The 27,505-nt window shown below is 38.4% G+C and overlaps 1 protein-coding gene across 2 annotated transcripts in view; it reads right to left on the bottom strand.

The window, feature by feature from the left end:
* The window catches only part of LOC130454520 (uncharacterized), a 30,324-nt gene extending 13,369 nt beyond the window's left edge, over window positions 1-16,955 (bottom strand). The window contains exons 1-2 of one of the 2 annotated variants that reach the window (XM_056798720.1): window positions 15,980-16,955; window positions 12,331-12,369 (exon numbers count right to left, since the gene is read on the bottom strand). In XM_056798720.1, the coding sequence (XP_056654698.1) occupies window positions 12,331-12,369; window positions 15,980-16,001 (61 nt within the window). In that variant the 5' untranslated portion in view covers window positions 16,002-16,955. Of the gene's footprint in view, window positions 1-1,714; window positions 1,876-12,330; window positions 12,370-15,979 lie in introns of those variants that run through there. The other variant, XM_056798721.1, reaches the window with a different exon arrangement.
* Window positions 16,956-27,505: the final 10,550 nt, after the last annotated feature.

The raw sequence follows: 27,505 nt of genomic DNA, 5'->3' as shown, positions 1-27,505 counted from the left end.
GGAGCCTGGCAAGGCAGCTCCCTGAAAATGAGGTTCCCACTGATCCCTCTCAGTGACTTCTCTATCTCTCCAACATCCCTTACTACAATGGTCTCGTTAAGATGATTGTCTCCTCCCCAATACAGGAGAAGTACTATGAGAGCAAATACTTATAGGATTAACACACATATACATCCCATACCTTAATCCTCCCAGATTATTACCCTAAAAGTTTACATTCACAGAATTAAACATAAAGATCATTATCCCCCTTCTTTTTCCTCTCCAGTGTTACATTCACTTTTTTTACAAGCCAGGGAAGCCAAGAACATCAATAACCTTCAAGACACACTCCACTGCAGATAGAAACCAGGCAACATTGCCAGGTGCTTTAAAGTAACACCAAAAAAAATTGAACATGTAAATTGAAGGAAATCTGGTCTGTCTCAAATTAACCTTCTAATCATGCACCTAGGTATAAAATGTTTTGTTATCCATATCCTAAGTAATTGTGATTGATTGTGAAAGCTTACCAAAAGTAACAATGACTATCCTAAGATCAGGGATAACTAACATCTAGATCACACTCTTGTTATGTCATTCATCTATAGCAACAATGTTTCATTGAGTATTTACTTAGGCTTGGTGTTTGCTGTTAAGTTGCATGGAAACATATATGTATAAAATTGACTGTGTGCCAAAGAAGTATGTGATCTCTAAACTATGTAATAAACAAGCCTCCATGCAATGGCAGACTGCTATGTGACTCCTAGGCATGTGGGACTGAGCACATAGCAGGTCTCAACTCTATTTCTCAACTGATTCATTACACAAAGGAGGAGTAACACCTCACATTGTGAGAGACCATGGAACATATCTTGAAAGAAGACCTGGGTTCAAATTGTGGCCCTGCTACGTCCTATGTTTTTGCCTTAGTTTCCTCACAAGTAAAATGAGGAAGTTAACCCATTTTCAATGTTAAGTACTGATTACATAACAAAAATTGCTGAAAATACTGAAAATTCGTTTTGCAGAATCTAGGAATGGACCAATATTCTTGCATCACATAACAAAATAAATTCCAAATGGGTTCATGATTTAGATACAAAAGTTGATATAAAGAAAAGAGAGTAACGGGGAAATTTTTGACTCACATATTAATGGACAGGGGAGAGTTCATGATCACATGAGGGATATATAGGACAGCAAGGTAAAATGGATAATGTTGCTTACATGAAATTAAATTGTTTTCCCCTCAAAACAAAACCAATGTAGTAAAATTAGAAGGGAATCAGGTATTTGAGGGGGAAAATATTTGCTTCAAATTCTTCTGATAGGGGTCTCATTTCTAATTCAAATTTATAAGAATAAAAGCCACGTGCAGAGTCAAATTGATAGAGAATATAGAGATCTCTCACCTGATCTCTATCAAATTACCCTTTAAAATCCTGATAAAATGTCTTACAATGAATTCTGGAGTAGTATTATGACACAAAAAAGACAACTGATTTTCCAGCACAAAACAACTTAGAAAAGCTAGCAGGACAGATGGAATGGACTGTGGTAGAGGTAGAAGTGGAACACATTGCACCAGGGCAGGACCACCAAGCCAGCAGGCCTTGACCACAACTGAAGTAACAGGAAAGGCTTCTAGAGCATTAAGCCCCAGATAATAAATGAGTGGGGGGATCAAACAATTGCTTAGAAGGAGATTACATGGGGTCCCTTCACTCACTCTTTTTTTTTTTTGAGGCTGACTGGTCTATCCACTGCATTTTTATTTATCATTTTTCTATTTTTGTTGTTGCAATAGTGTTTACAAGTCAAATAATCTGCTCATATCTAAGCTTCTATCACCTTCAAATGTCTCTATTTTACTGAATTGATTATTCTTTTATCATTGATGATTAGGCTAAGGCTTATAAGGTGTGTCCTTTTGAGTTGCATCTTGAGCTCCTTTGCTTTTTGGAATATATTATTCCATTTGCTCCTGAGATTTCTGGTGAATACAAAGTAGTCTTGTGCTGTTCTAATTTTCTTTTCTTTTTATTAGAAGGTTTTTCTCCTGGTCACTTGCAGCAGGTGTTTTTGCTAAGTTTAAGTACCTAAAATTGTTGAGTTTAACTACTATATATCTTGGAGTTTAAAACAAAATTTCCCCTTAAGATGTCAATTGGTGCATTTTTCCTGTGTTCAAAATTTCTGGGATGTTTTAGTAGATTATTTCTTGCAGTCAAGTATTTAGATGTTTGGTTACGTTTTGCTTGAAATGTTTTGAGAGGACTGTGGTTGTTCTAGACTCCACACATCCTGCTTTCAAGATGAGGGGATTTTGCTTCTATACAAAGAGACCATTTCTTTCAGACTATTCTTCACTTATATTTTATTTCTGGTCAGTTGTTGTTCTTCCTCTTCTCCTCCTCCTCCTTCACCTTCTTCTTTCTCCTCCTCTCTTCTTCCTCTCCTTCTTTCTCTTCCTCCTCTCCTCCTCCTTCTTCTGCTTTTTCTTCTCCTTCCTCTCCTCCTTCTGCTTCTTTTTCTTCTCCTTTCTCTCCTCTTTCTTCTTCCTTTTCTTGCTTTTTTCTTCTCCTTCCTTTTCCTCTCCTTTTTCTTCCTCCTCTCCTTTTTCTTCCTCCTCCTTCCTCTTCTTTCTTTTTTCTCCTCCCTCTTTCTCTTCATCCTCTTCTCCTCCTTCCTCTTCTTCTGCTTCTCTTTCTTCTCCTTCCTCTTCCTCTCCTTCTTCTCCCTCTTCTTCTTCCCAGGCCATCCTGCTCCCATGCTCTAGTTCCATTCTTTCGTCCTCTGACTGGGCTAAGTGAGGATGTGTGGCCTTAGAGGGGTTGGGCTACTGCCCTAAGCAGAATCTCTGCCTCTTTGGCCTTTGGCTAGGCAGAGCTGAGGTCGGTCTGGGCATGGGCAGGGGCAGGGGCGGAAGCTGCACCAGCAGGACTATTCTGGCGGGGTTGTGTGCAGTGCCCACAGCTATTCCTTTCTCGCCAGCTCTTTCCTCTGGGGAGAGCCTATGCTCAGGCCCAGTAGTCTGCAGAGAGGGAGAGGGAGGCCAGACAGATCAGGAAACTTGCCCAAAGCCACACCTGCAGGATTCAAATCCAGATGGGGAGGCTCTTCAGCGGGATGGAGTCTCGGGGGTCCCTCCAGGCCAAGCCAGGGTGACGGCCATGGCCCATCGGTGTCCCTCCGCTCTGCTCCCCTCAGAGAGAAGAGGCTCCAGCCGGTGAGCTGCCTAGCCCGCTTCGGAGCCTTCTTCACGGCACCGGTGGTGATCTTCCACCTGAACATCCTGTCCTACTTCACCTTCCTCTGGCTCTTCGCCTACGTGCTCATGGTCGACTTCCAGCCCCTGCCATCCTGGCGGGAGCTCGTCATCTACTTCTGGCTCTTCTCCCTGGTGTGCGAGGAGATGCGGCAGGTAGGGCCCAGGAGAGCCCCTTCCCTCAGGGCCTTCAGGGGGGCGGTCGCGAGCAGGCCGATGAGGGCTTCCGGAGGCCCAGGAGGGAGCTGGAGGCTGCCGGCTGCCAGGCGCCTCCACGTCGGCCCTCTTGAGCAGTGTTCGGCCTCAGCAATGGCCATAAGGGCCCCCCGAAGGGTTGGGAGCGGAAGGCGGAAGGAGGAAAAACTGTCCTTCCCGGCCCCCCCCCCCCGCCATGCCGAGGCCGAGGGGCGGGGCGAGGGCGGGGCAGGTGCTCCTTCCGGAAGCCCCTTCACTCACTCTTAAGGCAATTCTTGTTGCTTTACTCATATTCACATCCCAGTCTGTGGGAGAGATTCTCAGGGTGGAGAGGGCTAGCAGAGACCAGTGCTTGTAGCCACAGGAGAGAATCAGACTCTCCCTGGTCACAGTTCCAGGGGAGAAAAGGGTGCTTAAGGTTACTCACAAGGCAGATATAGACCAGAAGGGTATTGAAAACACCATTGCTTTCATGATTCCAAATTTGAAGGGCTGAAAGCAGATTGATCCCCAGATTTAACTCTGAGGGCAGCTGTACAAAGAACCTTAAACTTGGAGCAGTACTCAAGTCACCACAGGTACAGATTCAATTTTAACTGTCATTTCTAAATGGAAAGGAAAGGGCTGGAAATGAGCAAAAAGATGAAAAAGAAATTCAACACAGAGAGATATTTTGGTGACAGAGAAAACCAAAACACAAACTCAGTAGAAGACTACACAAAATCAATGCCGCTGCATGCAAACTTTGCAATAAAAATAAGAATTGCTCTCAAGCCTAAAAAAAAGAATTGATGAAAGAAGCTCAAAAAAGAGATTTAATGATCCAGTAGGAGAGGTAGAAGAAAATTCAGGAGAAGTGATGACAGTGATATAGGATATTCATGTAAAAAGTCAACACCTTATTAAAGAAGGCACAAACAATATTGAAGAATTGAACATCTTTCAAATCAGAATATACGAAATGGTAAAAGACATTTTATAAAAATTCAATGAAGAGATGAACTCTTTCAAAAAGTAGAATTGGCCATATGGAACAAGATACACAAAAATACACTGAAGAATTTCTTGAAAGGCAAAATTAACACGAGGAGAAAAAAAGAGGTATAAAAATTTGCCGAGGAAAACAACTTTAGATAGTACAATTGGCCAAAGGGAATATGAACTACAAAACCTCACTCAAGAAAATCATCTCCTGTTGTCCATCAATGGGAAAATTGCTGGAAAATGGTGGTATCTGATGGTGATGGAATAGTATTGTGTTGAAAGGATTGTTGAACTGAAGGAATTCCATGTGAATCAGTAAGACACCTTCAGAAAGATGCAGAGAGAAATGATCAGAAGTGGAACATGGTACACAGAGACTGATTCCTTGTGCCATAATCAAATGTAATGAACTTCTCTACTAGTAGCAATGCAAGGTTCTAGGACAATCTATAGGGACTTATAAGAGAATGCTACCTACATCCAGAGAAAGAGGGGTGATTGCAGAAATGCTTAAGAAAAACTTATGATTCATCATAAGGTCTGATTGGGAAAATGATTGGGGATTTTGACTTTTGGACATTATATTTTTTACATTGAAATGAAAAAAATTCATTTAATTAATTAATTTAGAAGATTTTCCCATGGTTACATGGTTCGTGTTCTTTCCCTCCTCTCCTCCTCCCCCATAGCCACCACACAATTCCACTGCGTTTTACTTGTGTCATTGATTTATCAAGGAAAGATAAGGACTACAAAATGATTCTAAGTCACATGTATTAAGGAAATATATAGTGATGAATACCTGTTTCCAAATTTTGATTGCACTATGGTGATTATTCGGAGTCTACATCCCCAGTCATATCCCCAACAACCCATGTAATCAAACAGATGTTTTTCTTTTGTGTTTCTATTCCCACAGTTCTTCCTCTGAATGTGGATAGCTATCTTTCCCAAAAGTTCCTCAGAATTCTCTTGGATCATTGCATTACTGCTAATAGAGAAGTCCATTGCATTCAATTGAACCACAGTGTATCAGTTTCTGTGTATAATGTTCTCCTGGTTCTGCTCTTTTCACTCTGCATCACTTCCTGGAGGTTGTTCAGTTCACATGGAATCCTTCCAGTTCATAATTCTTTATAGCACAATACTATTCCATCAACAACAGATACCACAATTTGTTAAACCATTCCCCATTTGAAGGGAACACCTTTCATTTTTCACTTTTTTGCCACCACAATGAACACAGCTATAATTATTTTTGTACAAGTCTTTTTCCCTTTGATGTCTTTGGGGAATTATAAACCCAGCAGTTATATGGCTGGATCAAAGGGAAGACAGTCTTTAAAAACCTTTTGGGCATAGTTCCAAATTGCCATCCAAAATGGTTGGATCAATTCACAACTCTACCAGTAATGTATTAATGTCCCAATTTTACCACATCCCCTCCAACATTTGTTATTTTCCTTTGCTTTCATGTTAGCTAATCTGCTAGGTGTGAAGTGGTAAATAAGAGTTGTTATGATTTGCATTTCTCTCATTATGAGAGATTTAGAACATTTGTTCATGTGCTTATTGATAGTTGTGATTCCTTTATCTGAAAATTGTCTATTCATGTCCCATCCCTTGCCCATTTATCAATTGGGGAATGGCTTGATTTTTTGTACAATTGGTTAAGGTCTTTATATATTGGATTAGTTAGACCTTTCTCAGTGGTTTCTTATAAAAAATGTTTCCCAATTTTTGCTTCCCATCTAATTTTGGTTGCATTGGTTTGTTTGAACAACCCCTTTTTAATTTAATGTAATCAAAGTTATTTATTTTACATTTTGTGATTTTTTGCTTGGTCTTAAATTATTTCCTTTCCTAAATACTGGCAAGTATACTATTATGTGTTCACCAAATTTATTTATACTTTCCTTCTTTATATTCAAGTCATTCACCCATTCTTTGTTTATCTTGTTGTGGGGTGTGAGATACTGATCTAAACCTAATCTCTCCCATACTATTTTCCCATTTTCCCAGCAGTTTTTGTCAAATAGTGCATTTTTGTTCCAAAAGATGGGACCTTTGATTTTATCATAGACTGTCTTCCTGAGGTCACTTACCCCAAGCCTATTCTACTGATCCTCTCCTTCTGTCTGTTAGCCAGTACCATATTGTTTTGATGACCATTGCTTTATAGTATAAGTTTAAGATCTGGTACTGCTAGGCAACCTTCCTTCACATTTTTTTTCATTATTAACCTTGATATTCTTGATCTTTTGTGCTTCCAAATTAACTTTGTCATAGTTTTTTTTTTCTAATGCAGAAAAAAGTTTTCTTGGTAGGTTGATAGGCATGGCACTAAATAAGTAAATTAATGTGGGTAAGATGATCATTTTTATTAAGTTAGCTAATCCTATGATCAATTAATATTTTTCCAATTGTTTAGATCTACTTTTAGTTTGGTGGAAAGTATTCTGTAGTTGTGTTTGTATAATTCCTCTCTTTGTCTTTGCAAATAGATTCCTAATTATTTTATATTGTCTAGGGTGATTTTAAATGGAATTTCTCTTTCTAATATCTGCTGCCTGGATGTGTTGGAAATATATAGAAATGCTGATGATTTATGTGGGTTCCTTTTGTATGCTGCAACTTTTCTAATGTTGTTGATTTTTTCATCAGCTTTTTAGTGGATTCCCTAGGATTCTTTAAGTAGACCATCATATCTGCAAAGAGTGATAGCTTGTTCTCCCCACTGCCTATTTTAATAAATTTCTTTTTCTTCTTTAATTTCTATAGCTAGTGTTTCTAGTACAATGTTAAATAATAGAGGTTATAAAGGGCACATCCTTGTTTCACTGTTTTTATTATTGGGAATGATTCTAATTTATCCTCATTGCAGATGATACTTATAGATGGTTTTGGATATATTTATACTGTTCATTAGTTTTAGGAAAAGTCCTTCTAGTCCTATACGTTCCAGTGTTTTCAATAGGAATAACATTGTATTTTGTCAAAAGCTTTTTCTGCATCTATTGAGATCATCATGTTTTTCGTTGGTTTGCTTGTTGATATGGTCTATTATATGAATGGTTTTCCTAATACTGAAACATCCTTGCATTCCTGGTATAAATCCCACCTGATCATAATGAATAACCCTCATGATGACTTGCTGGATTCTTTTTTCTAATATTCTATTTAAGATTTTTCATTAGGGAGACTGGTCTGTAGATTTCTTTCTCTGTTTTTGATCTATGTGGCTTTGGAATCAGTAGCATGTTTGTGTCATAAAAGGAATTTGGTAGAAGTCTTTTTCTTTTCTCATTATTTTAAATATTTTCAATAGTATTGGGATTAGTTGTTCTTTGAATGATTGATAGAATTCATTTGTCAATCCATCTGGTCCTGTGGATTTTTTCTCAGGGAGTTCTTTGATTGCTTATTCAATTTCTTTTTCTGCTATGGGATTATTTAAGTGTTCTATGCTTTCTTTTGTTAATCTAGGCAATTGATATTTTTGTAAATATTCATCTATATCACCTAGATTTCCATATTTATATTGCCAGATAATTGAGCAAAATAGTTTTTAATGATTACCTGAATTGCCTCTTCATTAGAGGTGATATATCTCCCTGCTCTATCTCTGTACCCAAGGTACACAAACTTCAGTCTTCTGGAGTTCTAAAAGTTTAGCTGCTTTCTGGGGTAAGAAGTCCCTGGTGGTCTTAATTAGTTCCCAAGGAGCTAGAGTTGATTCAGATTATGATTCGCTGGCTCCGACTGTCATTTCAATGCTGAGTTCTACTGTGGTATCCCTTTTTTCATCTGAACTTGGTTTTTTGTCCTTTTGAGGTATTCTATATTGGTTGGTGGTTTGGAGAGTAAAAGTCCTGCTTAGACACAGCAGCCATCTTAACCCAGAAGTCCTGATTTTGACTTTTAAAAATCACTTTATTAGTAATTGGGAAATAGGTTTTGAAAAATAATAATTGTATAATGCAGTGGAATTGTTTTTCAGCTCTGGGAGGCAGGAGGTAGAAAGAACAGGAATCATGCAACAGTGGAAAAATATTCTTAATTAATTAATTAAAAAATAAAAATGGAAAAAAATCAGACATTAAAAATGAGAATTCTGAAAGTGGAAGATAATGACTCCAATGAGATATCAAGAAATAATCAAAGAAAATCAAAAGATGAAAAAAAAGCATATGTGTGTGTATTAAAAATCTATTTACCCTGCATTACAGAAGGAAGTGAAGGGAGTAAGAGAAGGGGTTAAGAGAACTGATAGAAAAAGAGCAAAAATTGGGGGAAATGGAGGCCAGAACATAACCAGGAGTAAATAAGATGGAGACTGTCATATTCACTAATCATAATGAAGCAAAAAAAAATTTACACATCTCTCTAATAAGAGACTTATTTCTCAAATACGTAGAGAAATGAGTAGAGTATACAAGAATACAAATCTTTCCCAAAATGAAAAATGGTCAAAGGAGATGAAGAGGGAATTCTCAAAGTAATTAATGTTCTCTACAGATGTGCAAAATATGTTCTAAACCACTATAATATAGAGTATTGCAAATTAAAACAACTCTAAGTTGTCACTCTACAACTCATCAGAGATTGGCTATTATGGAAGAAAAGGAAAATGACAAAACTTGGAGAGGATATGGAAAAGTTGAGACACTAATGCCCTGTAGTGGAATTTGTTAACTTATTCATCCAATCTGAATGCTGGAGGGGATGTGGCAAAGTTGGTACATTAATGCATTGCTGGTGGAGTTGTAAATTGATCCAACCATTCTGGAAGGCAATTTGGAACTATGACCAAGGGGCTTTAAAAGACTCTCTGCCCTTTGATCACTGCTGGGGTGTGTACACCAAAGAGATAAAAAGGAAAAATACTTGTACAAGAATATTCATAGCTGGGGCTCTTTATTGTGGCAAAAAAAATTGGAAAACGAAGGAATGCCCTTCATTTGGAGGAATGACTGAAGGAATTGTGGTATCTCTTGGTGATGGAATACTATTGTGCTCAAAGGAATAATGAACTGGAGGAATTCCATGGGGACTGGAATGACCTCCAGGAATTGATGCAGAGTGAAAAGAGCAGAACCAGGAGAACATTGTACACAGAGACCCATACACTGTGCTACAATCGAATCTAATGCACTTCTCCATTAGTGGCAAAGTAGTGATCCTGAACAACTTGGAGGGATCTATGAGAAAGAATACTATCCACATTCAGAGTAAAAAACTGTGGGAAAAGAATCACAGAAGAAAAACAATTGCTTGATTACATGGGTCGAGGCGATATGATTGGGGATGAAGATTCTAAATGAACATCCTAATGCAAACACTAACAACATGGAAATGGGGTTTTATCAAGGACTCATGTAATGCTCAGTGGAATTGCATGTCAGCTACTGGAAGGTTGGGGGGAGGGAAAGCAGGGAAAGAATATTATTCTTGTAACCAAGGAATAATGTTCAAAATAGATTAAATAAATTATTTACAATGAAAAAAATATTTCCTATGATGGAAGAAAAGGAAAATGACAAAACTTGGAGGGCAAATGGAAAAGTTGAGACACTAATGCCCTTTTATGGAATATGTGAACTTATTTATCCATTCTAGAGAGCAATTTGGACTTATGCCCAAAGGCAAAGGCCTATAACAGTACATACTCTTTGAGCCAGTAATACCATTATTAGGTTTCTTTACCAAAGAGATGAAAAGGGGGGGAGGGGCAAGACGTTATATGTGCAAAAAATATTTAAAGCAGCTCTTTTTGGGGGATATGAGGGGGATATGAGGGGTATATAATTGGCAAATGAAAGGATATCCATCAATTGGGGAATGACAAGGTTATAATATATGATTGTTATGGAATACTATTGTAATATAAGAAAAAAGAAGGAGGAACTCAGAAAAACCTGGAAAGATTTACAGGAATTAAAGCATAGGGTAATAAACAGAACCAGGAGGACATTGAAGACAGTGACAGTAATGCAGTAAAATGAACAACTGTGAATAACAGTTATTTCTCAGCAATATAATGATCCAAAACTTTCCCTCAGGACTCATGATTTTTTTAAATGCCATCTGCTTCCAGGGAAAAAGAACTGATGAATTCTAAATCCAGAAGAAAACAGGAGCATTTTCACTGTATAATTTTTTTAATTTCAGTTTCATTTCATAAAAGGTTTAATATGGGAAATTTTTATATATTTACATATGTAAAATCTACATCATATTTACTTACTATTTCAAAATGGGTGAGTGGGTGGGGGAATTTGTGTCTCAATGATCCTTAAAAAATTTAGAAACTGTTGTTACATATAACAGAAAAACTTAATTTTGAAAAAATCAAATTGATTCTCCAATACTAGTCAAAGATTATGAATACGGAGTCTCAATGAAGAAACTGTATCTATGTGAAGAAATTGTCCAAATAACTGATAATTATAGAATGAAAATTAAAATAATTTTGATGTTTCACATAAGCCGATAAGATTAGAAATGCTGGAAAAAAGGAAAAGGACCAATATGGGTAATAGAGAAAATGGTCTACTAATATACTATTGGTAGAGCAGTGCTGCACATTGGACTCAAATTTTAAGAAAGTAAACTAGAAATATGCCATGAAATTATGCGTATACCCTTTGATTGAAAAATTATCATTACTAGATTTATATCCCAAAGAGTTCAAAGAAAAAGAACCAGATATCCTAAGGAATATATTCTAAACATTTTTAATGTGGCAAAGATTGGAATGAATGGATACTAAAGAATAGAAGTTGAGGAGATATTCTCATCAGTTGGGGAATGACTGAACAAGTTCTGATGTTCATGAGTGTGATGAAATATTATTTTGCTATAAGAAATTATGGAAGAGGAGCAAAGAACTCCATGGATTGAGAGACACCTCTAGAGTTATGAGGTCCTGGGTTCAAGTGTGGCCTGAAATTCTTCTGGGCTGTGTGACTCTGGGTAAGTCACTTGACCCCAGTTGCCTAGCTTGTAACATTCTTTCTGCCTTGGAATGGATACTTACTACCAGTTTTCAGACAGAAAATCATGGCTTTCTTAAAAATAAATTTTGAGATATTTTCAGAAAAACCTGAGGAGACTTGTGAGTAGCACCAGAAGAACAATGTATACAATAACAACATCATAAAAATAAATAACTTTAAAAGATTTAAGTATTCTGATCACTACCATGACTAATCAGAAGAGAATCATTGATGAAGCATACTTTTGAACAGATTGGTGTTGGATTCAGGGGGCAGAATAGGATATATGCTTTTGAAATGGCTAATGAAATAATTTGTTTTATTAGATTATAAGTATTTCTTACAGTTATAGTTTAAGGGGAGGTAGAAAAGATAGCTTTTTTTCCATTGGAAATTTTTTATTTAATTTTATCATGAGTAGATTGAACGAGATAGCCTGGAAGTTCACTTATAGATGTAAGTCTGTCATCTTATGAGTCTAGGACCAGTAGCTAGCTTTCAACTTCATAAAAAATGCAGCAAAATTTACCAGCATTCATCAAAAATTCAAATGAATGCTACCTGCAGTGAGAGGAACTGAGGATGAAGTCAGAGAGAATGCTAAAGTGATGGTTTTTCTCTGAGGCACTGAGGAAGAAAGATCATGAATGAAAACTATGGACCAGATAAGCATGTATGATCATAGGGAGGGGCTATAAAATACAAGGGAAACTATTTCTGTTTCACATGGTCACAGGGTGACATGTGGGGATTGAAATATGAGAAAGGAACCAGGATTTTCTGTGTCTTTCTCTCTCTTTGGCCCTCCTATCCCAGCTTCTCTTTCCTAAGATGCTATTGGAACAAGGTCAGGATGCACAAACTGTATCCTCTGTTCAGTGCCAGGATAAGAATACTCACTGTTTGTGAAGCAAGGGAAGCTCATTTGATGTTTATAACCTGTAGGGAGAGAAAACATTATATTATGGAAACTTCCTGTAGTCTTGGCTACAAATGTCTAAGTGAAATCCTGTCCTACATACTTGTGGGATAGAAATTACTTTAAACTGGACCTATACAAGGCCTATTTTGAATTTTTCTTATGTTTTTGATTATTTTTCTATTCTTTTGATAATTGACACATACAACCCCATAACTGAACATTGCATTCTGAGCTAAACTTGATATATTTTTTAATACTTACTTCAGGGGGGATTGTATTTTAATTTAAAATCTAAGAATTTTTTTTTAATTTTTGAATTTTTTTTGTTTGTTTGAGATTGTATTTTTATAAAAATCCAAGAATTTTGTTTAAGATTTTACTGTTATAAAAATTCAAAGATTTTGATTCTGTTTGAGAAAAGATCTTCAAGAAAGAAGCTTGAAACTTTCATATCCAGAGAATGAACTGTTGCAGAAAGATGCTGAAAACCTCCACTTCATCAAGAAGATCAAGAATGGGGGGCAGCTGGGTAGCTCAGTGGATTGAGAGCCAGGCCTAGAGATGGGAGGTCCTAGGTTCAAATCTGGCCTCAGACACTTCCCAGCTGTGTTACCCTGGGCAAGTCACTTGACCCCCATTGCCTAACCCTTACCACTCTTCTGCCTTGGAGCCAATACATAGTATTGACTCCAGGAAGGAAGGTAAGGGTTATTAAAACAAAAAAAAAAAGAAGATCAAGAATGAACTTTGGATATGATTTGATTGGACTGGACTTTTGATTGAATATTTATTGTAATTGTACACATTTATGCCAAAGGGGACTGCCCCTAATTTGGCTTTCTGTCAATAGGCCTAGCAAAACATTGGTTTTGCTTTCTTTTCTTTTCTATTTCCTCTCTCACTATTCTAATTTGTTTTAGAAAATTGAATATTGTGTATATCTTTAGTTAGAAGTGAATTTAGAACTACAAAATGATTATGTTAAATGATCAATGGGGAGACTAGTCTCCCAATAATCATCAGGGGGGGTTGTTGTAAACCTTAAAATTTCTTAGACTTATAAATGTTGGAAATTTCACCATTGGGAAATTTCATACTTGGAAAATTTCATACTGATAGTGGGAACTCTATTGGAATGTGAACCCCATTGGCAAGGGAGGTTCCTCCTCCTCCCTTCTTAAGATTACTTTAGGACAGGAACCTTTTGCTGAACAATGGAAAGGGCTGCAGCATAGATCAAAATTTAATTATTCCAATCTCCACCCTACTCAGGGTAACAGGATTTAGGAAGGGCTGCAGCAAAGGATCAAGATTTAATTATTTGAGAATATGACCTTCAACAGACATGTGCAAAGCCACAGACCTCTGGGTGGTCCTGGGTTAAGGTAGAGCCTCCATTGGCACAGGGAAGACATGGACAGTGATTGGTAAATGTGAGAACTGAGGGGAGGGAACTTGGATGGTTTCCTTAAAGATAGCGGGGTCTGAGGACTAGGGGTGGTTGGTTGGAGAGGTTGTGCTCTGAGAAGCTTGCTCTGAAGGAAGCTGGAGGTGGAGGCCCCTGAGACTGTTTCTCCATTTTGGTTACGTGAGTGATAGGGACTGATCTGTTTTCTTTGCCTCAGCTATCTAAGGGCTTGGGCCTTTGGCCCAGCCTAAACAGAAGGGGTATTTAAGCCCATTCCCTTCTCCCCTTTCTCTCTCCCTCTCTCTCTCTATCTCTAATTCCTTTCTTTCTCCTGTTTGTAATTAAACTCCTTAAAAGGTTGACTGCTGACTTGAGTTTTCATTTAGGAATTACATAGCTGAATTCCTTGGTGACCTTAAATTAATATATATGAGTCTTTTAAAGTGATTTCCTTGTCACAGTATCTACTAACCTGTATGGTTAAGGTCATGTTTTTAACCCTTACATTCTTCTGCCTTGGAAACAATACATACTATATGTACAAAAGAGTGGTAAGGACTAGGCGATGAGGGTTAAATGCCTTGTACAGGGTCACACAGTCAGGAGACATCTGAGGCCAGATTAGAACTGAGGGTGGCTGAGTGCTAGAAAGCTGTTTGTCAGTTGCTACAGGACCTTCTGCTGCTCTTGGGTTTAGCATTTGTGTGGTGCACACCACATCAGCTACTTTGTCTGCAGGAAGGAATGAGGGAGGGGTCCAGGGATCTCTCATGATTAACTCATAGTGTGCAAGGTAGCAAATGCATGGTACTCACTTCACAGCCTAAGATTGTATGCATTCTGTTATTAATATTTACTCTGACTCCAGGGAAAATCCCCTTACAAAACTATATCTCAGATTTGGATATCCCAGGACCAATAGGACTATTCCGTTTTCACCAACAAGCAGTGGAGCCACACAGACCACTTAGGCAGGCTACCCTCCTATAGAGTGATCTGAGGGAGACAAGACTGATTTAAGAGACATAACTTGGAAATCCAAGCTCCAAAGTAGCCCAAAATAGGCACCCAGAGAGGAAAAAGCCAGGGGAGAGATTTCACCCAGGAGACAACATGGTAAAATGGAAGGAGCTCAAGAAATAGAAGTTACTGTATACCTGGGTTCAATTCCTAACTTGGATACTTACTCCTGCTGTGACTTTGGGCAAACCACATCTGTAAAATGGGGTCTTTGAACTAAATAATCTTGATATTCCCCTCCAGACTTATATATTTTCTAACCCTCTGATGTTCTGCAATGCATTATCTCCTGAAGGGCATTACAGAGTTAATATATATTTTAATTATATTATATAGTAATATAATATACATATAAATTATATATATATATAATATAGAGCTAATAATGATGTTTCAATAACACTGTATGACAACTACTGTGCTTTTAAAGACTACTATTACTTGATTATTTCATCTTATTTTTTCAGAAATTAACCCTAGGAAATATGTGCTATCCCCATATTATAGATGAGGAAACTGAGGCAGGCAGCAATTAAGGACCATTGATTTGATCAGGGTCATGCAGCTCTAATAAGAGTTTGAGGCTGAATGGAATACATTGCCTATAATAAGTAAATTTGTTTGTGCTCAAACTGATGCCAATAAACAGGTGGTATTCTGGTTGAAAACTCAAGTTATTATCCCAGGGGAAAATATAGAAAAGATATTCAATATTGATGTAATGGAAAAGAAATGGATACTCAAGGAATAGCAGGTAGATCCAACACACCAGTTGGAGAAGTAATCATCTATTCCGATGATCAAAAAACCCTTAGTGATGGATGAGCTACGATGTTGAATTCAAATATTAAGAGTCTTACTACAAAGCCTATACAGAGCATATACTGAAGAAGGCTTCTGAGAAAAACAAACTGTTTGTAATCTTCTTCCAGTGAACTCCGGTCCCTGTGATTAAAACTTTTAACAACCTTCTTCTTCTATCTATTTCATTCTAACATTTTGAAAAATAAAGAGACTTCAGACCACAAATTTTTCCTCCTACTATCTTCATTCAACTGTATCAACCATGTAATTAATATGAGATGAAGGAAAAGCAGTACAAATAATGGTGAAATGGAAAGCCCTTAAAAGAGGAAGGATGACCTGGGAGGAAAGAATTTCTGTCAAACAGAGAAGGCAAAAAGGAGGCTTCTACTGACCTGAAGTATTGTTGGCAGTCATTGTGGACACCGAGGAGTCATCTGATGGGGCGATGGTACCATCAGGCAAAGATGTGTCAAATTTTTTTCTTCCAGAAGCTAGTCTTCTGTTTAACTCTGTGGGAAAAGGAAGTCAGTCAGAAAGTCAATCAAATAACACTTATTAACATTTATTGACTTGAGTACCGTTATGAGGAAGGCAAAGTACAAAAATTACTTAGAAAGATTCAAAATTCAAAATATACTGCCTGTGTCTTCTCTCTCTCTCCTTTACTTCCTTATATTGGCCCCACAGGTCCTTCTTTCTCAAAGTCCATCGAATCACTTAAATCAATTGCCCAAAATAATGACAGTCAATTTGAGCCAATAGGAAGGGAGGAGTGCAGAAGGAGAAAAGATAAGACAAAAAAAGTAAGGAGGGGAAGAAGTTATGTTGAGTGCCAAATGACTCCCTTCCAGACAGTCTGAAAGGGAACTGGATCGACCATGACAGAATATCGTAAAACCCCTGAAGTCAGGTCCACCAATACAGATTATGAAAGGAGAGAGTCAGGAGTGATTCCCATGGACTAACAAAATCCCCAGCAGGAGTTGATGCTTCCTTGTGAATCCACTGGAGGTGGTGGGAACAAGACCTGTCTGCAATGTGCTCTTACTCCCTCCTGGGCTCTAAAGACCACTTCCTCAAATCCTCTTCCTTTGAATGACTCCCCTTGGCAGACTATTAAATTTAATCTACTGACAAATTGGCAACTGAAGGGATGCCCATTAATTGGGAATTGGCTATACCAATTGTGGTACATGATTGTGGTTGAACAGTACTATGCTGTAAGTAGTGATGAACCGGGAAATTTTTAAGGAACTGGGAAAGAACTACACAGGCTAATGAATAGTGAAATGAGTAGAACCAAGAGAACACTATACACAATGACAGAATTAATACTAGAAGAATAAAATGTGAATGTTACCCCCAGCATGTAAACTGAAAGGTAAAAACATTAAAGATTTAAATTGTATAAACATACTGGTCTCCCATATAATACTTTCTTTGATGTAAATAGGGTGGGGAGGAGGAAGGATACTTGTGTTCAGAATTTATTATTTATATGTGAAGAAAAGTAAGTTAAACATAGCAGAGATTTGTAACTTCATTTATGTACAATCTTGTTCATTGTGTATAGATATGTTTGTTTTATTGAGTTTTTTAAACTATTGAATAAAATTTAAAAAAGAAAAGCAATGGGCAAAATATTGCTTCCCCTAATTCTTCCAAAGGAAGTTTCCGAATTCACAATCACAAAGAATAGAAATTGGAAAAGGTTTTAAATAGAGAAATCGAGGAAGATAGAATTAAATTTTGTGAGGAATAAAAGTCTCTAAGGCCCAAGAATTATCCATGAAATCTAGACCTTCCAAAAAGAAAGAAAGAGAAACCAAACATTCATGAAGATTTAGCCAGTACATGGGGGACAGGAGAGACTTTTCCTAACTTGAAACACTGACAGTAGTGGTGGACACTAGGGCTGTTTGGCTGTTAACTTGGTATGTTCCTGTAAGGTTGACCCTGTAATGGGGGTGCCAGCACCCAACTTCTCATTGATGCTCGCAAAAAAGGGAATTGCTCAATCTATCCATCAGTATATATTTTCTGACTATTTGCTGTATGCCAGGCAGGGAGTCCCCTCAGATATGAAGCATCATAAAAAGACCTATGATCTCCCATAGGTTCATGCATAATCTCTGTGTCTTTGGTTATTTTGAAGTAAAGGAAAAAGTGCACAGGACCTCCAACCCATCTGATAAATTGCAAACATTTCAGCAGATAGCTGACCGTAGGGTGTTTCAGGACTGTTACAACATTTCAGAGAAATAACTAGCCATAAAGAGCTCTAGGATTTAAACAATCATCCAGACTAAGTAATATTGTGAGGTATATATGTAGGGTCCCAACTCTGGGAGGACAGAACTGCTTTGCTGAGCTGTACCCTAGCATGCTAGTGATAGTGTGCTAGTAATAAAGGCTTTTCCTTGCTTGAATTGCATTGTCTTTGTGTGTTCCTTGGGTGGTCTGCAACTTGGACCCTAACATTTGGGGGATCATCCCTTTGACCCCCTGAGGACAAGGGAAGCTCTTTTTCCAGGCCCTGTGACAATTCTCAAGAGGTGAGACTGGGGAAGTGTGAATGGTTGTATGAATGTGTATAGGGAGATTTGGACTCTGGTTGGACATAAGGCTTAGTGGACAAGAGATCCCGTACCCCCGGATTGTAGGGGTTGTCCTATGCCAAGCCCCCAGGGAAAAAATCCTAATCCTCTTGTTTCTGAGTGTGTACCACCAAGTATATGAATTTCCTGTTTTTCCACGAGGAACCACATAGGGAACGGTGGGAAGTGATTGCGGTGAGATGGATGGGGAGAATTGTCAGGTGTCTTGAAATTTCATCCTGAACATAAGGGGGTTTGAGTCCCTCTGCCCTGACATTGTGTCGGGGGCACCAGGGTTCAAGTCTCTGGTGGTCCAGGGTGCAAGTCCCTGAGACTGGGGTTTGAGTCCCCAGCAAGGTAAGTCTCCTAGTGGACGCACTAGGGCACAGATTAAGTGAATGGGCACTGTGCACTGCAGGCACAGGACAAGTAAAAGGAGGGAGTTGAAAGAGAATTCTTCATTGCCTGTTTGTCTCTTTTTCTGTCTTGTTCTCTTTGTTACTGAGCCACAGAAAAATCCTCTGTTTGGCACTCTGCTTAACCTTCTCTGTCTTGTTCTCTTCCTCTTCTTTTTTTGCCCTTGATCCTTTCCTCCATCCCAGTCATGGGCCAGGGGCAGTTAGTCCCCCTGGACTTGGTTCTGAGCCATTATCTGGACTTCAAAGCCCTTGTCCATAAATTGGGAATGAAGGTAAGGTGGGGAATGTAGTGGCTGTTCCTCCACTTCCCACACCTGCATCTCAATGGGCTAGGTTATGGGGGAGGGGCTGTGCTTGCTCTGGCAGCAAGCTCCTAAGCAGGAGAGAGAATCTGAATAGGAGGGGATTTAAAAGTTCCTTCCTTGAGAAAATCAAGCAGACTCAGGAAACAGCTCACTTCCAGCTCAACTGGCCAGATACTCCAAGAGCATTTTGTTAAGAAATCTCAGTCAAAAAGAGTCATTTTTTTTTTTATATAAGATCAGTTCAGAGAGAGAGAGGAAACAAGAAAGTCAGATCAGCCAATCAGATGGCTTAGCTCATCACAGCTTCCCCAAGTATGCTGAAACTGTTTTAATGAATTTTTCTCCCTGCAAATATTTTTTTCTTAAGAATGGATCGTAAAAAGGCCTATTTTTTCCTCTCAAAGCATGCTTGTCACACCTTTGTATGTTACTGTTTTTCTTTGTCTTTTTCACTGTCTCTTCTCTATGTGAAAAGAAGGGTGGAGTTGCATGCTTGAGCTTTCCACTGTCAAAATTACTTAGCAGAGGACAAAAGCAAATACCTGTTCAATTATATTTCCCTCTTTCTTCCCTTGGATGGTCCCCCAAAGGAGTGAAAGAGAGAAATTCTGAGCAGAAAAGGGAGATTTTTTACTCCACAGTTAGCAATTTGCATTTAAAATCAATTCTCAACTTGGGAGGATTGCTAATGATTTTGATATGGTGCAAATATAGTGTATTGTGGTGTTTGTCAGTACATGTGAAATGTTAGCCACATTTTTTATTGAGCACAAAAAACTCATGGTTAGAGGGTTGTTTTGTTAGATATTGCAATGCATAATGGTTTCGGTGAATTTTTGAGGATTGTCCAAATGTGATTGCCTGACACAGAGAAGAAATGTTTTATTCTATGAGGACAGAAATCGTATGGCTACTTTATAGATGTAAAAGTCATCCAGAAGAAACTGTTATGTTGTTGAGAAGAACTTATTCTAGGATTTAAAATTGGGGATCTTTCAGATCAGTTTTATTTTAATGCATGTGCTGTAAGAACTAGAAATAATGTAACACAAGAAGTTTTCAAAGTGGGTAATCTGTGCTTAGGATGTAATAATACTAATACTGAGCTAAACAGTATTTTATTTGACTATGGTTATATGAATTATTTTAAAATGCATAGAAAGGAATTTGTGATCTAGAGATGAACATGTATTCATCAAAAATTATGTGTGCATTTGTACTATATTTGTTCCACCTAAAAAGTTAAGGGCTTATGATATGCAAACTGTATGTCCTTAACAAGACAAATTTAAGCAGCCCTGAAATTGAGAGGGCTTGTCATGAGGATTAAATACAGTCTAGTTTCTTTCCTCTACTTACAATAACGGTACAGAAGAGAAGCCAGAAGAAATAATGAAGTAGTCTCCCAATAAGAGAAGACAATTAAATTGAAGTAGAAAAAGTAGATCTATCCCTTCCTACATTCTTCTCAGGAAACAAACCCATTCCCCTTCCCCCCCACCCCCAGGAGGTCAAGCAGGTTAGGCAGGCCAGGGAATGGACTATAATTAGCCAAAGGATAAGAATTAGGAGGGTCGGGAAACAAAAGGAATTTCAGGAATATCAAAGAGGTCAGGCTGGAATGCCAGGTAACATGCAGCTAACTAGAGGAGAAGTGATTAAGTACATGTGAAAGTAACCAACCCCTGAGGACAAACCTAAGGATTGTCCACTCCTCACTGACCTCTAAGCATAACTACGTCTGTGATAAGGTTTGCTTGCCTGCCAAATAAGAACCTGTATGTGAAAGGAAATAACTTTATGTCTTATAACCTATCTATATAAGTTCATAATTGAATTTTGGGGGTGTCTGGATTCATTTTATGAAGTGCTCCACTTCAATAAGAGTAATGAATAGAGATACTAACTGATACTATGAATTCTGGAATGAAATAGATATAATTGGAATAATATTGATGGAATTTAATTAGGAATGCAGCAATATTTTGAGTTAAAAGAAAACTAAATTGAAGGTTCTATTCTACTTTGGACAGGTTTGAGAGAAGTACAGGAAAATGCTTCGCACTTCAGTTTGGTTACACTGAAACATCGCTAAAGGACATAATCAGAGTTATTTGGAAGTTGTGGGGTTCAAACTGAAATCTATTGAGAGTGAATCATTATGAAAAGGGGTTCAATGCATTCAAACTTTTAAATTATAGTGAGCTCACTGGCAAAGAAGGATGGGACAAGGTAGCTAAGTAATAAAATCTAAATTAAGCCAAACAGCCTTAGGATCAATTGCTCAGAAGCTATTAACCCCTTCCTTGCTCACAGGAAAGAGAAAGAGGTTCTTATAATAGTTCCACACTGATACTTAGGGCCTGAAATAGGGACGTCAAAAGGTTGACAATCACTGTGTGATAGAACTTGAAGATGAGTACATTTTAATTGTACATTTTGGAGGTTTTCAGGTGCTCCAGCAAGTGAATGTTGTCAGCCCTGTCTGACCAAGATGCTTGCTTGAAGCTGTGGGATGTTAATGCAAACATTCCATGTCCAGAGTGATAAAATGAGTTGGGTGATATGTAATTGGTGTTACCTCACACAAGTTTTGGGGATTTATTGGCTGACATCTTGATTACATTTTTGATCTGTATAAAGATATTTGTGGCACATAGTAGCCAAAGAGTGGATAGGAAGTTGAAAATGACATATATGTGAAAATGCTTGCTCAGAACTTTACAATTGTTATGGGAGTTGCTGCTAAAATATGTATTTTAAGTATTGTTTGGATGTTAACAAAAGCTCACTGTAAACCTGTGCCACAGATTTTGTTCAATACTCAGTGGTTACCTCAGTTTACCAATTTGTACTATGAACTGAAGTTTATAATGGATGAGCACTATGCTACGGACAGTGTTTCCATGATGTAATCCTTTAAATCAGAATTCGTTTGGGGTACTGATTAGAAATTGAAGTAATACCACCAATGTTTGTTTGATATGAGTTAGTCAGAGAAGGTGGGATAGTGTGTTGGATTTGAATTTGGAAGGAAGGGACTTTGATCTAAAGTCCATAAAGCTTCCTTAGAGAAATTCCTGACTGATCTTGTCTTAATTTCTTCAGATGGCCTAAGGTCAGGATTGGATCTGGCCCTGACTTGTGTTTACTGTAGAGCTCATGAGTTCAACATTCCTGTTCAGGTTTTGTGACTAAATTGTGATAAATTGATCATTGCCAAAATATACAAGAATAATTGCTATGTAGACTCATAGGCTTCAGGGAATCCTTAGAGAGGGCAAATGGTCAGAAAAGCTTGTTTGAAGGTATGGAAATTTGTTTCTGGACTGCAGATAAGCAGCAATTCTATGAAGCTGTATTGGGGTCAGACTTGTCCTTTAAGGAGAACAGAAGAAGGCTCCTGGGATCCAATGGCAAGTGCTCTAAGGAGAAAGACAGTCCTAGGATGGTTAGAGAAGGCAGCCCAAAGCTCACCTTGGACTGGACTTTCCTGACCATCTAGACTGCCAATTGAGTGAAACAATAATGGCAGTGACAGCCTTGCTTGGTACATGAAGTCACTCACTGTGTCCTTTGTGACATGAGGAGATATTTTCCCTTTTTGGGCCTTCTACCTTTGTGACATTCCCATAATCAGCACATAATACAAATTGGAAAATTAAAGTTTCCATTTCCCCAAACAACCTATTAGGTTAATAATTGAACATTCTCAAATTGTTAGGGAACATACTTTGAGAAGTAGGTGAAGTTTATTCATAGATGACTTGTATTTGCAGTCTTAATTTTACCACAGTTGAAGTTTGGATCTTGAGTTTGGAAATATAGCTCAAAGCTTCCTTGAATTTCCCCCGGAATCTGAGGTAAAGGAATACATCTGTAAAGTGTTGTTACTCAAGTGTTTATAGAGGTTATAGTTAATGAGTGTTTTGCAAAAGGATATTCTTTTAACAAAGACATCACATACAAGCTCTGCAAACAACTCAGGAATCCCATTTCCTAAAGGGATCTATTCCTGTCAGAAGATGATTTCTGAAAAAGTCTGTTGGCTAAGATCCGCAAAGACAAATGTGTAATCTCTGTTTCTCTCTGGTGTTCTAGTGTTTGCCCAGATTCCCATCTACCTAGGACCCAGGCACTCACTGAGGACATGTCCCTAAGACCCTGTGCCCACAGCCTTTCCTCTCTGCAATCTTAACCCCTTTTACTTTAGCCTTTAACTTCGTGGCCATAACTATTTCTTTCCTTCAATTTTGGGTCTTTTTCTATGTTTTAAATCATGCATGCCCAGCCAGCTGGACATATAATTCTCTGATTCAGCTTGGAGAAGCAGCAGCCAAAGTGGGGCCCTCTAACTGTTGGGTCTCTATGTAGCACCCCCAAGGTGGAGAGAACCCCAGGCCTCTAGCCCAAGGTCTCAGTGCCTCTGAGGTATATTCAAGACCTGAGGCCTTAAGGAGATTAGCAACCACTCCATTTTTGACTCCTCCTCTGTGGGGACTGTGGACTTTGTATTTGTAACCCTGTCATCTCCCTAGTTGCTTCTAGGGTAAAAGCACTCATGGGAGTCACCCCAATGCCAGATGCCACCCTAACCAAGGCCACCATCCCAGCCTGAAGCTCTGGACGTGGCCTACAGTCAATACCTCTCTCTCTCCTAACATAGGCAGGGAATACTCTATGCCCATTCTCAGCTGTGAAGAAGTTACAGAAGACAGAGACCGCCATCCCTTTTCCCTTACATATTAGGAGAGGGCGGAGATGACATGGGCATTGTACCCCAAGAAACTCGGGCTGACTATTGTCAGGGAAATTCCTTTGCTCCCTTACATCCTCGTGACTCCTAGCAACAGTAAATACCTTCTCCCACCCAAAGGCGCCCAATGGTTGTGCGCATCCTCAGGTTTGACCTCCTGTGTAGCTAAAGACTCCATACACTCAAAGGTCTTAACTGGAGAGGGCTAGATCTTCTATTCTCTGTGCTGCCCTTCGGGAGGGGTGTTGCTTCTACACAGACCATATTGGAGAGTTCCTGGCAGAACTTCAGAAGAGCCTAAGTTCCTGTGACCAGGCTCTGTTCGAATCTCAGGTGTGGTACCTGCAAGTTTTTGAGACATCCCCCAGGCTCACGACTTTGATCTCAGCATTTGTAGGCCCCCTCCTACTACTTCTCTTCCTCTTAACCTTTGGGCCCTGGATCTACCCATGGCTACAGAAGAGGGTTCCCCTGCGATGAGGCCTTTCCCATGAGGATGATTCCTCATGGCGGTCCCTGAAAAAAGTGAGGAATGAAGTAAAGGAAAAGGGACACAGGACCTCCAACCCATTTGATAAACACATCCTCCAGCTATGCTGCCCAGTTGCAAACATTTCAGCAGATAGCTGACGGTAGGGTGTTTCAGAACTGTTGCAACATTTCAGAGAAATAACTAGCCATAAAGTGCTCTAGGGTTTAAACAATCCTCCAGGTTAAGTAATATTGTGAGGTATATATGTAGGGTCCCAACTCTGGGAGGATTGAACTGCTTTGCTGAGCTGTGCCCTAGCATGGTAGTGATAGTGTACTAGTAATAAAGGCTTTTCCTTGCTTGAATTGCATTGTGTTCGCGTGCTCCTTGGGTGGTCTGCAACTCTGACCCTAACAATTTCATCCCTTCCTTAAAGAACCTTCAGGATTATACACATTGCACAGTCCAATTCTGTATCACATCAAAAGTATTTGATAAGAATGAAAAAGTGCAATTTTTACCCAATGGAGAGGGTCATTTTAACCCCAAAGACCGCAAGGCTACACTCATGACCAGTGTGGGGAACTAGAGGGCTCAACAGAGGTCAGGGATCTTGAGTGGATGGAAATAGAGAGCCTGAGGGGGAACTATCAAGGAAGGACATGGTTTCCTGTTAAAGACACAGGGATTCATCAAACATCAAGACACAAATGAATCCACCTCCCCCACCTCAAATCTGACCCTCCAGAAAGGAGGGGAGAGGGCACAAATACTCATGAATAGGGTTGAAATGAAAGCATCAAAGCCTGAAGCAGAGATGAGGGAGGGATATCTGCTTGTGAGTGTGGACCCTGAGGGGGAAGAGGCAGATGTCCACTGGGTCTCCTTGTCAATTGAGGATGATGTAAATAACTAATTTCCTTTGTTCTCCTATCTCCCTTGTTCTGCTATCTATCCTTTGTTCTGCTCTGAGACAGTGTGGGTAAAAAATGTTGTTGGGGCCCCAGAGAATGGGGTAATTCCAGGAGAAGAGGTGCTACTCTAGGATGTGGAGTGTGTGACAAGGAAATCACTGTAAAAGACTCTATTGGCACTATTCAGGTTTAGTCTGTGCTCCTTTTTTTTATCCCTTTTCCTGGAATCAGACACAAACATTAATCACAGTCCTATAATATTTTATCAATAAATGGCAGGTTCCCATAGTTTAAAGCTTTTAGGCATATATTGATATTATAGCAAGAGTATATATATATATATATATATTAACTTATATTACTGCAGGGAAAAATAATATTAATATTAATTATGTGTACCTTCAGTAAAAAAAATGAGAAAAAAATCAAATATTCTGATCAAAAAAGAAAAGAAAAGAAATAATAAAAATAAGAGAAAAAAATCAGTAATTCAATATATTCTTGAAAAAAAAAACAGCATCCATTTGTCTATGGATCATTATCTCCAATTCATATGATAAGATAGATTCACAATTTATATGATAGGATACAGTCAATCAGTCTCAGCAGAAGATGCTTTCTTCACATGTGAGCAGTGAATCCAAGAGTCCCTTTCTCCAATCTTTATAGATGTTGGAGTAGTTAATAATATTTGGAATGGTCCTTCCCATGAAGGTTGAGTTGCTCCAGTTCGCTTGAAATTCTTGATATAAACTTTATCTCCTGGGTTCAGGTCATGCAGAGAAAAGTCTAATGGTCCAGCTTGTACTGCAGCTCTGGATTCATGAAGTTCACATAGTTTGTGCTGTTACTCCTGTATATAGGAAGCAATAGTAATATCTCCCCCTAATAGCGATGTATAAGCCAGGGAGAAAGGCTTAGCCTGTATAGGCGGATGTCCAAAAAGCATCTCAAATGGTGAAATATGTAAGTCTCCTCTAGGCCTGCTTCTAAGATAAAATAGGGCCAGAGGGAGAATTTCAGGCCATTTTAAATGGGTCTCAGTGCATAATTTGCCAATCATAGTCTTAAGTTCTTTGTTCATTCTTTCTTACTATTTGGAGAGGAGAAAATAAAACTGAAAAAGGTTAATTAATATCAACAAAATCAATACAATCTAAGAAGAATCATCTTCATTATATTAGGAAGTTCCTTGGGCACCCTCCTGAAGGGCATCTCTCTGAGGGTCATTAGCACCTCGAGTATGTTTTGGACGAGCTCCATTTCTCATATATTGTTGTTGAGCATTATCATTTTCTTCATTTTGAGCATTGTCATTATTTTCCCAATTCCTATTTCTATAATTTTGGTTTCTAAAGTTCTGATTTCTATATTCATTATAGTTATTTCCATAGTCATTATTATAATTTCTAGAATTCTGGTTTCTATAACCATTATCATCATTTCTATAGTTATTATTTCTAAAGCTATTATTAAACTGTGTATTCCTTCCAATCATCTTAAGAAAGGTTCTACATTCCATCATTTTGTGGACCTTCTTCTCACAGAAGTGGCAAGTAATGGATTGATAATTGGATTTCTGGAGAGGGGCAATTGTCGTTGGTTCATTATCATGCACACTTTCTAATTTAGTCATCCTATCTATTAAATATCTCATTTTTTTCTTCATTTCCTCCATGTCATCATTATTTTCTTCCTCCTCTTCCTTGATTCCCTTTAAAACATATATAGCTGTTTTTCGCAATTCTTCAAGGTCCATATCTGACCATCTTGGGCATTGTGTTCTAAAATAATTCTTAATTACTTTGCAAGAGTTATTTACAAAGATTCTTCTAACTTGTCTTAACCTACTCTCTTTAGTTAAGTCCCAATCTAAGTATCTGTCGACAAACTCGATAATTCTATCCATAAATCTGGAGAGTGTTTCTTCTTCCTTTTGCTTAATTTTTTCCAGTTCCATCCACTTATCTGTAATGTCTGCACATTCCTTCATTGCCATGAGGATAGCCTCTCTACAAGGGTATAGTTGTAGATAATCCTCAGGATTGTTATAGTCCCATTCGGGATCCTGAGATGGCCAATGTGCTGCATTACGCCCCCGGGTTTTGTTGACATGAGCAATTATTTTATTTTTTTCACGTTCACTTAAAAAAGCCTGTAGTAAGTTCTCAATGTCCTTGTAAGACGAATTATACTGAAAAAATATGGCTCCCATCTTTTTTGTTACTAGAAAAGGATCTTGTTCATATGTGGGGATATTTTGTGTAAATTCATTTATTTCTTGGGGAGTAAACGGTATCCTATGTCTTAAAGTCACCACATCCCCATTCCGTCCTATTTCAGGTACTTCTCTTAGAGGAAACAGGCCTCTAGTTGAATTTTGTACCTGTGGGTCAGTTTGACAAGGACAGGTTTCTCTAGGAGGACAAGATCTCCTTTGTGTTGGAATTTGGTT

The sequence above is a fragment of the Monodelphis domestica genome, chromosome 5, assembly GCF_027887165.1.
Source record: "Monodelphis domestica isolate mMonDom1 chromosome 5, mMonDom1.pri, whole genome shotgun sequence".
NCBI classification, from domain to species: Eukaryota; Metazoa; Chordata; class Mammalia; order Didelphimorphia; family Didelphidae; genus Monodelphis; species Monodelphis domestica.
This window is presented reverse-complemented; position numbering and strand designations above follow the sequence as displayed.